Raw genomic sequence first — 12,356 nt, 5'->3', positions numbered from 1 at the left:
ATATATAAAACAGTTACATGGTCAAGTGTAGTCTGCTTTTATAAATAAAACCTAAATTCCAATTCTGGATACTAATAATAGGTGCATACTTGCATACTTTTGCTGATTCATCTTCCATTGTCACAGAGGTTAAATTACCATTACCATTTAACTTTTCATATGACTGTAAAATAAAAAATATTTTTTTTTTATAATTTTAGGATAATTTTAGTGATATCTAAATTGAAGATTAATTCGTTTATTTTTCTTACATTTTCTATTTTTCAAACAATAGTACGTAGCCACCATCGAGCTGACCCTTGGAGTAGCTTGCAGCGGTTTCGCCATATCAGGTTACAACGTCAATCATCTCGACATCGCTCCTCGATACGCCTCCATACTGATGGGTCTATCTAATGGCATCGGTACCATCGCTGGATTCCTTGTACCTATAGTCATCGACTACATGACCCAGGATAAGGTGAGATATTTTTCATGCTTTATTAGGGAATAGTTCCTGAAATGGCAACAATTACATTCGTTCCAAATTTATAAAAATACCACCTTATTAAATATAGGTAATAGCTCAGTTTTATTACTCGTTATCTCAAGCGGAGGTAAATGGCAGGTGTGTAACCTCATCCCGCGTTACAAACTAAATTTTAAAACAAATTTTAGAACTTTACACATTGCGTGCGGTCCAAAAAACATTTGAAAATACTAATTTGAATCTCAAATTGTTTTTAGTTAATCTGTAAAGAAAAATTTACCTGTTCCATGATTGGATTGGTTTTTAAGAACTATTTTCATATACTTTGTGTAGTTATTACCATTGGTAGCAGACTGCATTACACTCATTAAACAATCCTTGTTTAAATACAATGATATTTTTCTAAATTTCAATACAGTAAGCTAATGCCATCGTAACAATTATAATTACATCTCTAAGACCCGAATTGAGACATATATTAAATTATGTCGCTTCGAAATAAATAAAATGCTTATCGGCTATTCGAATTACGAATTTCGCATGACAACTAACACCCTAGTGAAGACTCGAAAACCCGCGAAACAATACATTCGTCCGTGGCTAATTTAAAAAAGGAAATCGAGCTCAGCGCAACACGCGCTTAGAATATGAAATGAACAGCTTTGTGGGTGCGCGACGATGCGTTACGCCTGTAGTACATTTCGCGCTGAGCACTTTATTACAGCATCGGCCGGAACCAGGAGCGCGCACGAATGACTCCTGTATTGTATACGTAATAAATAAGCCTTTAAAGCGGAAAGTTTTCTTATGAATTTTAATATCTTAAATCTAGAGATGTTCGCGTCACACTTTATATTTTTGTTAAGCGAATCGTGGATTATTTTCATGAACATTTATTTAATGTCGCTGTTCCCTTATAGAAGTCTGCACGCGTTTTATGCAAGAGCATCCGGGTGATGGAAGGCCGGTTATCCTCGACCCAAGCTGGTTCAGAGTCAGCGGGGTATTCCGTAGGATAATTCACGCTAACCAGCGCCATCTAGGCGGGCTTCGGATAGCCTGCCGACCGAGCGGGCTGGTGGTCGTGGCGCCAACAACCTCCAGTCCGGCGTCCCGAGGGGGGGGGAGGTCATCGGAGAGATATGCTCCGCACTAAACGCTTCCCTTTCCCCCTTTGCCTTTTCATGAGTTCTGTTTCATGCGAGGTTTGGACGTTGGTTGTGGAGCGACAGGATGTTTTAGTCAGGACAGTTTAGACAGGAAGTTCGGAGATTTCCTCCTGACCAAAAAAAACACAAGTCAAAACGCACGACTTCCTTGCAGTAGAAACACGGCCAATACTAGTACTTACCCGTACGGGCTTATGATACTCACGACGCGTCGCCGCGCTTTGCAGAAGTATTTATTATATAATAGTGTGTACGGTGTGACGACACCATGCGCAAGCGATAGTTTCTTAATATTAATAATACTTTATTTTTCTATATCTATTCTTTTATGAATGTATACCTGTACAAAATAATATCAATGTTTCACATCTGCCAGCCTTGCCGCGATGAATCATATTTATTTTAATGACGCTCAATATTCTTTTCCGGAATGCTTGTATAATAAATCATTTAATAATAAACGTGCAGTCAGTAATAAATACCTATGAATAGGATAAACAAGAGAAAGCTATAACCGAGTGGCGAGAAGTGTTCCTGATGGGTGCAACCGTACATTTCATTGGTATCACTATTTACGGTATCTTCGCTTCTGGCGAACTTCAGCCTTGGGCCGAGACTGGGTGTGAAGAGCCCACGACTTATTCCAAGTCTTTAGAACAAGAAACCACATTCGTAAGTAGCCGTGAATTCTCGTCATTAAGGAAGTCTTCATTTAGAATATAATCTATACTTCTATACTATAATATTATAAAGAGGAAAGATTTGTTTGTTTGTTTGTTTGTTGTATTGAATAGGCTCCAAAACTACTGAACCGATTTGAAAAATTCTTTCACAGTTTGGAAGCTACACTTTTTCCGAGTGACATAAGCTATCATCTTTTTTGAAAAAAATTAGAGATCCTTAGCAAAACTCTAATAACGTAACCCAAGATGTAAAAAAATTACCTAAAATATTATTTACATCGCGTTCCCTGCGAAAACTATTAATGAATAAAATGTCTAACTATTATAGTTAAGCCACAATAAATGTTCTTTTATTTAAAAAAATAAAACAACGTCAAATATCGTTGAAATTTTTGTTAAAGACCCGAGCGGAGCCGGAGTGTGCCGCTAGTTTACTATATTTTTCTTTTTATTAATATTCTTTTGTTTGTTTTACACCCCTGTTTGTCAGTGAACAATTCCATTGCAATAAAAAAAAAACGATGAGTTTTGGTTTTTTTTTTTTATTGCCTTTGTAGGCAGACGGGCATACGGCCCACCTGATGGTGAGTGGTTACCGTCGCCCATGGACTTCAGCAATGCCAGGGGCAGAGCCAAGCCGCTGCCTACAGGTTCTATTACTCGTGTTCTAAAGGACTTGGAACCAGACTTCGTGTCTCGAAGTGTATGTCCTGTTATAGTCCGATTGCCGGTTGAATCTAGATGGGCTAGTTCGTTTAATCATCTACGTTCCACATTAATACACAGTCGTGTATATTATTCGAAAAATAACGTCAATTTCCCGTTGCAGACTGAGAAACCCTCAGCGCCTCTTAAGGGTTCGGAGGCGCCAGCTTACGGCGCGATAGTCCCGCCGCGGCCTATCGGCTTCGAGCAGCACGTTCCCAACAACCCATTCGTCTCAGGCGCCTACTATCAGACCGAGCAAGTGCAGCCTCCCACTGATCCCCACCAGAATCTCACCGATGACGGCACTTACTAATTATTCATAAAATTATTAATAAATGTAGTTAGCCGTTGCAGAGCTGTTGTTTTACAGATTTTTTTAATTCTCGAAGATGTGATGCTTTTCAACACATCAGTTTACTCGTACGTTTCGATATGACTCAAAGCACAAATTTGCGGGTCCTTGACCTTTGTATTAAAAAAACCCTTGACATAGAAATAATATACATTAGGTACTACTATTCGAAAATTGTTGACTTGTATTGATTAACTTTTCGCACTAAAATTTGAGGTTAAGAATTTTCTTAAAAGTAATAAATACGCTTAACATAATGTTTTCTGAGTGGTAAAGTAAGTGTTTTTTTTTTTCTAAAATAAATTGGCAAATACGTTTGTTAAAATCACAATATCTTTATCGCTATTAAAATCATTATATTGTAGCATGACAATGTTAAGAAAAAAATTAAATTATTTTTTTGTTATTTTATAATAATTGTAGCGGTGTCTAATGTTTTCATATCATTGTTAGCTTGTAAAATGTATGTTTTTATGTTTGTAGCTGTATAGTGTTTTTTTTGGATTCAAGTCTACGAAATTTTGGTTTTATAACTAAGGGCTAGTAAGATCGTGTCGAATATCATGTAAAATCGTTAAAATAAAATGCTTTTCCGCCATCTTAATAATTCTGTAACACTCAAATAAATGAAGTATTCGTCATAGAATCCAAATAATAGTTTATCTGAGGTGTTTACTATTTATTTCACATTTAATATCGTTATGATCGGTTTTTGTTTCATGCAACAAATGACTTGATAATGTGTTTATTTCTTATTATTTCCCTTAATTAGTATTTTGACTTGAATTTTAATCCTATAAGATTGTCGTTAGTTAGTCTCGTTCTTGTTACTGAGTTTTCGTAAATTGTTAAAAGATGTTTATAAATATCGAAGTGTTTATTGTATATCTAAGACGTTCGAATAAAGTAGATAATGTATCAAATTAAAATTTACTTGCATAAGAGTATAGGTGCATTCATCTGTATTAGTATTTTTTACAACAAAGCGCCTGATAAAACGATAGCAACTAGCAAATATTCATTAACCTGTCGTTTGAAAAGAGAAAGAAAAACAAAATTAAGATAACCACATATTTCTTCCAAAGAAATTCCAATAGTGGCTGACAAAAAATCAACTCTGTAATATTAAAAATAAGTCGGTAGCTATTATATAAACGAGGATCAGTTTTATGAGCTTTAAATATATTATATATGTATCTCAACTATTGGTTTCGATTGGTAAAACGTAAAATTAATAATTATGTACTTGAAATGCAATAAATTTTAAATGTTTTTTTTTAAACAGATGAATGCACTCGTAGTAGTCATTTTAATGAATACCGTTCTTAATAAAAGGGAAGATAAGTCACCTTTTATTAGTATACATATAATAGATCTTTAAATTTACCTTTACAATACTACCTAATATTAAATATTATTTAAAAATAACAAATAGAATATTTCCCTCTCTCTAGATGTTGTTCGTAAAAATTCAGTGGTTTCCTTCTGAATTTTTCTATAAACAATTACAAAATACTATCACATAGTCGCATAATCAAGACTATTTAGAATGAATAATTATGTAAATGTTTGTATTCTCTTTAGCTGTTTTCAAATATTTAATCAAGAATTTAGTGATTAGGATTATAGTTTTAAGTTAGAAAATCGTTTATAACAATAGTATGTATGTACGTAGTCTTTTTTGCCACGTACCATCCGGCTTTAGAATGAGCTCCCCTCCACGGTCCTTTCCGAGCGCTATGACATGTCCTTCTTCAAACGAGGCTTGCGGAGAGTATTTAATGGTATGCAGCGGCTTGGCTTTGCCCCTGGCATTGCTGACGTCGATGAGCGATGGTAACCACTTACCATCAGGTGGGCCGTATGCTCATCTGCCTACAAAGGCAATAAAACAAAAGTTATGATATAATACATTTGCGACTTCGAACTCATGTCTCAAGGCGGGCGGCGGCATTCACGTTGAGATGTCTATGGACTCTAATATTTTTGGGACAGAAGGAAATCGCCCGTATGAACTAACTGTAATACTTTGTCTTCTAGCGTAGTACGTATCAAACTAAATTTAACAAACTACAAGTGGGGCAAAGATACAAGAAAATAAATTAATATATTTTGTATTGTATAGATTTAATGTAATGCTCATAATAACATGTGCTTACTGTTTAGGTAATTTGATATAAAACAAAAAAAAAGATAAAAAATCTTATAGATTACGGCTCAAATTGGTGTGCAATGATAAACGTGACAATAAAATCTGACTCGTGGTACAGGAGACCAAATTGCACTTGTTAAATAAGACGCACGTTATTAAAATATATTTTATACCTACTGTTTTACTGACATTCGGATTAATGGCATATTATGTTCCTTTCGTTTATGATGAATTTTGAAAATAATTGAACTTAGATTTGCTCAAAATAAGTTACACAATTTCAATATAAATGCCAACGGCCCCATAATTAAGTAACCAAATGGATAGATGTAAGCTGCATTTTTTTTTGTCGTACATCAACCATATTATTAGTGTTATCCTTAAATTATGTGAAAAATAAAATCTACCGTGTCGAGTTAAATGCGTCTATTTTTAAAGTCAAACTCAGATATTGTTTCAGTAGCAATCACAGTGGTTGATAAAGCCTACAAAAGCGCGTAACCACATTGTGCCATGGCTATAAAATCAAGGAATTAATTGCTCAGCATATGTATGTATAGGACATTTTGTTGTTAACAAAAATGTAATTGGTAGGAAAATAGCGTAGGTAGGTATTTATATGGGACTGTATTTACATGTAGTGTGATTCAACTTTGTAATTCGAAGCGTGGGATAGTCTTCCTTCTTATTAATATACTCGTATGTTTGAATCTGCTCGTTGGCTTTGGTTTGTGAGCTTCCGTAACCACAAAACACTTTGTGGACCGTGAGTTTTGCCACCCAAGTAAAAACAATACTTTCTTCTTATTTTTGAACAGTATTGGATGTCGTTAACCGGAAGGTGCAGAGCTGGTACTGTTAGTATTCCACTACAAGCTGATCTGATGCATGATAAGTTAGTAAATACATCTTTGGAATTTAGACAATACCGGCCTAACGGCATAACCTAAAAAGGCATACAAAAACATTTAAACTAACTGCATTTGTAAATTGTAATGATTATTATATCATATGTTTTTATTGTGCATATTTTTGTTCACCTTATAATTACTAACTTATTTAATTTAACACTTTGATTTGAATAGTGACATTTTATTTGCACTAAACATGAAAACTTCTGACTAGGATAGTATGTTGTCGATCCAAGAAATAGAAAGTCACAATAGTAATAATCGTAAATATATTACCTATAAATGGTTGATAATAATAATATGTAGGGTAATAAAAATCATAAAATAACACTTATGTTTCGTTAGCTTTGTTGGCGTTGAATTTACGGTAGGCAGCGGCTTGGCTCTGCCCCTGGCATTGCTGAAGTCCATGGGCGACGGTAACCACTCACCATCAGGTGGGCCGTATGCTCGTCTGCCTACAAGGGCAATAAAAAAAAAAGAATAAACGGAACATAGAAAGGCTGAAAAGTATTTGGTTTAAGCGGCATTTTTGCAACTTTACAGGAGAGCTATATAAAGTTTATAATTTGGAAAAAATATCTTAACAAAAACAAAAACTTCTTCAGCTATTTTAATGGAGTAAACTTAATTGAAGCTCAATTAAAAACATCGAACTGTTGATGCACCTTTAATTACTAAGATAAATGTCACGTGTTAAGCGAAATGACGTTTAAACCAAATAACCAAACCTCCCTTCCTCCCCGAACTCTGTAATTTTTTTTAAAAACGGAAAGATCATATCCTTTTATTATATTTAAGCCTGCAAGACCTGTGCCGCCAAAACATTTTTATTATGTGTTTACAAATTTTAGCATAATAGGGCGTATTAAAATATAGACCTAGTTTTATAAAAGTTTCAAAGTTTAAATTTATTCACGGTATCTTAAGTTTTAGGGACATTGCGGAGACGTATCGTAAGTGAATTCTGTATTAGTGGATAATTTTAGACATTCAAGAATAATGTATAATAATACACCTTAATAAACCTTAACGTGTTAGCGTTAATAAACGCTAACACGTTAAGGTTTTTCTGTTGTTAGATCATTAATGAATCAATCGTGAACATAACGTTGTTTCTGGTAAAGATGCTACTGTTAAGTAATAATTACCATCATACTTTTTAAACTAAAGCGGCCGTTGCCTATTTAAGTTGTTGTCTCTACACCGTCAATTTTGTTATTTAAGATTTATGTATGTATGTAATTTGTAGTTTTGATGCTTTTAATTTCAATAGTAACTTATATTCCGTTTACGTTAAATCTTCAAGCCTTTTAGAGGAGGTCATACAGAACTTTTGACAGCGGCTTGGCTCAGCCCCTGGCATTGCTCACGTCCATGAGCGACGGTGAACACTCACCATCAGGTGGACCATATGCTAGTCTGCCTACACGGCCAATAAAAAATAAAATAAAAAACTTACGTGCTAAATGGAGCCATTTCGAGGGTTAACAGTTGAAATGGAAACTTTAATTTTAGTGGCCAATATGGCTGGGAGCATTGAGTTAACCTCTTTAAAAGACTACGGTGACCAAAGAAACACTAGATCTAGAACTGTCAATCTAAACCAGAAGAAATAATTTGAATTTGTTTTCTGAATGTGACCAGAATCTGTTCTTCGTGAGTAAAGCTTATTGACATTGTAAATTGGTCGCGTAAAGGAAAAAAACAATAAAACCAAATGATTCCTTTGCCCGAATTGTTTTTCGATAAAATTAACGAGTCGAATTTGACAATAATTAGGTTTTAATAGGCCGGGAAATGTGCATAAAATGTTTGAAAATGTTATAGTGGCTTTATCTTTTTGACTGTTAATTAATAGTTAATTTATGTGATAATTTTCGCAATGTCCAAATTGCGGTGGATAGGGTATTACGATCCCCCTCTCACTTGTTGTTGTGCACCTATTGTAAATAATAACTTCGTATTTAAGTAAATATATAATAATTTCGACCCTTTATAGCCAATTATAAAAAAGTAGAGTTAAAGAGAGATAGGTGTAGATTTAAAAATGTTTCACCGTCGAATTTGTTGTTTTAAATAGATGTATTAACTTTTCTTATCAATATTTTGTATTTAATTGTAATCCGCGTACTGAGTACATGCTTTCAAATTTATATTGAGTTAATTTATCAACCGACTTGAACTAGCCTATAATTGATATTGTACTATCGATAATTTCTATTAAAACATCACTATAAACCACTTCGTGTTGGTTATGAAGATTTAAATCACTACATTATCTAGTAAAATTGTTGTTGATCAAACATGCAACATATAATGCAACACGAAGCAATATTTTATGATCTACATTTTTTACAAGATATAACAAGTTTGCGTATCTGTTCATTCGTTTATTCATTCGTTCATTCGTTCATTCATTATTTTCATATGTGAAATTTAAATTATTAACTTTAAATCATTGACAATAAGTATATATTTATAAGATAGTGATAGGACAATAATGGGGTGATCTCACTCTGTAAGGCTGTGTTGACAATAATGCTTCATAAAGCGACAGTAGTTTGTAAAATGAATAAAATAGGTATAGGAATTTATATTTCAAAATGTATTGTAATATTTGTGAATTGTGATCTTAGTATATTTAAGTACATATGTATAGAGTATAAAATTTACTCTTCAAATTGTTTATATCAGCTTATGAATATATATATTTTTATAATTTTAGTACAAAAAAGAATACCTATTACACTATTTGACGAAATAAATGCCTGAAATTGACGACCCAGTTTCTGTATTGAAATGGACACTAAATACTCATAAGAATTGTCCGAGACAAAGGCAGTGATTTTTATGTTCATAATTTAAAAGTCTAGATATAATTTTACTATCTATTTGTTATCTCGACTGTGACCTTTAAGTCAAATATTTGTATAGAATATTAATTATGTACATTCTTCTAGTAGAGTAGTCGAGCTCTAAAATATAAATTAAATGTAATTAGTAATATTTAATATAGGTAGTGGAGTGTTTTTAAGCGTTAACTGTTTTTTTTAATAATTCAAAAAATTTGCAATTTATATTTGTTATGGTTTATTTTTTCTTTCAGTGTTAGAAATATCTAATTATGGCCACTTGTTCTTAAACAGTTACTCGCGTCCCTTGGCAATGCCAATAGTGCAGCCAAATAACGGTCTATCCCTGAAAACTCCTTTCAAAGTCATTTTGAAGAAGTATTTTAGGTTTTTCCGTTAAAATAAGCACGATGATTTCAACTTTTAAAATGATTTCTTATTAGTTGTCGAACAATTTGAATTTAACGAAAACACTAAAAGTTAGTTCTATTTTTTTTTGGATCGTCAAATTGCTCCAATTAATGTATAAACATTAAGAGCACCCCCTAAAATACTTAGTATTGAATATATGTTTGAATAATTTTTAATATTGTATTGTATAATAACTTCAATCTTTCTCACGTATAACTGCGTTAATTGCGCAAATCTGCGTTAGTTGCGAATGCTTTTTATCATACATTTATGTATATTATGTATATTATATGTTAAACTTGTAATTGTTGTAGTTACAAAATGTAGTGTGCTCGAAATTAGTTAATGTTTAAAAACACTTCATACATAATTCTTAAGATATGTAAATTAAAGGTAAATTGCAAGAAGGCACTGATTTGTCAATTATTCATTAGACTCATGATTATGGATTTGCTTTCAAAGTCCTCATAAAAATTAAATAGTGTATCGGCATGAAGATTAGTTCGCTTCGTTTATTTGGCTTTTTATAGGAATCATATTATTGATTGTCTTTTGTGTACGTTTTTAGAGCGATACAATTAGTGTGCTACGCATTTATTGATTTTATAGGCAGCGGCTTGGCTCTGCCCCTGGCATTGCTGAAGTCCATGGGCGACGGTAACCACTCACCATCAGGTTGGCCGTATGCTCGTCTGCCTACAAGGGCAATAAAAAAAAATGAACATTTTTTTTTTCGATAATCTTTACCAAACCTATTTCAATTCAATTTAGTTCAAATATGACACATGTTATAATAGAAACTATTATTACGGACTAATATCGCATTTTTTTGTCATTGTTTTGTTTATAACGTTTCGTGTGTTCTTCTTCTTCTTCTTCTTTGTCGTTTCCTCATTACTGAGGATCGTGACCACCTTGGTCCAGTTTTTGCACCAGCTTCCTCCAATGTTGCCTGCGTTCGGCCTGCTTAATGGCGCCCGGGACGCTGATGTTTGTGGCCTCCTTGATAATGTCCGTCCACCTGGTTGGCAATCTTCCTCGATTTCTTTTTCCTTCCACGTGACCTACAACTATTAATTTTTCCAAGTTCTCAGGATTTTGTCGGGCCACGTGTCCGAAGTACTTGATCGTGTGTTATCTATCTATAAATTCGAAACTTTACAAAATAAAATAATGCCAGTAAAAAAAAGGTGAAATTAAAATGTAAAAATAGTTTTGATTAGATTTTACTACTAGCGAATATCTAAGAAACTACTATGATACTCAGTTTTGTACATGTAATTCATAAATAAAAATCTAGTAATACCACAGATTAACTTTATAGTCTTATTTTATTATAAATTAATGATTAAAGAAGCTATTTTTTGTTTGCGTAGTTCAGTATAATAAATTAGCGGGCCTGTTGAAGTTTTCGTTTTGATCACGTAGCTGTAAGGATTTTGTGTGCACGGTACGCTTGACTGCAAACTTAGCAAAAATCCATCAATATTAATATATAGCTGTTGTAAAATATTTTCTTAGATTAGAATAAGCTAGTCATACGAATGCAGTATTAAAATGTGTATTGATGTATCAATGCTTTTTTTTTAAATGTAGTATATAACGGCCTACTTTTACATAGAATGTAAATACTTAGTTCTGTTCTTTTTTTGGTATTTTTTTGGGATATAATTAATTATTTTTATCAATGAAGATCGCTGAAACCTGAATACTTAAATTCCCATTTCAATCTGTAAAACAGTTTGATGAATTTATGAGATGAAAACTAGAAAATATTTTTATCTTATATGTACTACTTTGACTTCAAAATCACAATGACAAGATATTTACTCTGTATTTACTGACAAGTATCAATTTAAAATAAACTTTGATTTTTGTGTGAAACGTAATATTACTTAGCAAACTCAATAGTATTATTACAAATAGCTGATTTTTTTTTAAATTTTTTTTTAAATTGTAATTATTAATACATAACAATATTATATGTTTTGTATTGTAGATATTTAAAGTTCTGTTGGTGTAAATATTATTCGTTGTACAGTTTTATATGACATTAGTTTATTGGGGAACTGAAAATATCAGTAACTTAGTAGAATTAAGAAACAATAATGTTAACATTAGAAAATGATGTAGGTACAAAATAAAGAGTAATTTAATTGATTCAATTGGAATTGGATAAATTCCTACCGGTTCCGTAGATTAAAATCTTTTGACAGTGATCGAAACCTCTTAGTACTTTTGGAGATTTAGGACATTTCATAAAATATATTAAATTCAGACAAAATGTAAATTTCAGATGGATAGATTAATTAGTGGCAAAAACAGCGACTGAATTTAATTATAAAATGTCTTACGCGTCAAATGACAGTTCTAAGCCGTTACAGTGTTTTATGTAGTGAGCAAATATATGGGCAAAGATGTATTATAAAATATTATTCATGAAAACTCTGCGTATTCTTTGTAAATTATCTAACAAAATAACGAGTACGATTTAAATTGGGTTAACTATGGGCTCTTTATTTTAAAAGTTTATTTCTCGTAAAAAGAGAAGACCATCGTTTTTTTATTAATAATATTCTCGAATCTGTGTTATTCTATTTTCAATTTTATCCAGTTTTGAGCTAGCAAAGCTAATAACATAGATTA

General features: G+C 32.6%; 1 protein-coding gene across 1 annotated transcript in view; it reads left to right on the top strand.

The window, feature by feature from the left end:
* The window catches only part of VGlut (Vesicular glutamate transporter), a 50,047-nt gene extending 42,762 nt beyond the window's left edge, over positions 1 to 7,285 (top strand). The window contains exons 10-12 of the mRNA XM_028176696.2: positions 275 to 460; positions 2,131 to 2,310; positions 3,151 to 7,285. Coding sequence (XP_028032497.2) covers positions 275 to 460; positions 2,131 to 2,310; positions 3,151 to 3,342 — 558 coding nt within the window. The 3' untranslated portion in view covers positions 3,343 to 7,285. The remainder of the gene's footprint in view (positions 1 to 274; positions 461 to 2,130; positions 2,311 to 3,150) is intronic.
* Positions 7,286 to 12,356: the final 5,071 nt, after the last annotated feature.

This window comes from Bombyx mandarina, chromosome 12 (assembly GCF_030267445.1).
Source record: "Bombyx mandarina strain Sakado chromosome 12, ASM3026744v2".
Lineage (NCBI taxonomy): Eukaryota > Metazoa > Arthropoda > Insecta > Lepidoptera > Bombycidae > Bombyx > Bombyx mandarina.
This window is presented reverse-complemented; position numbering and strand designations above follow the sequence as displayed.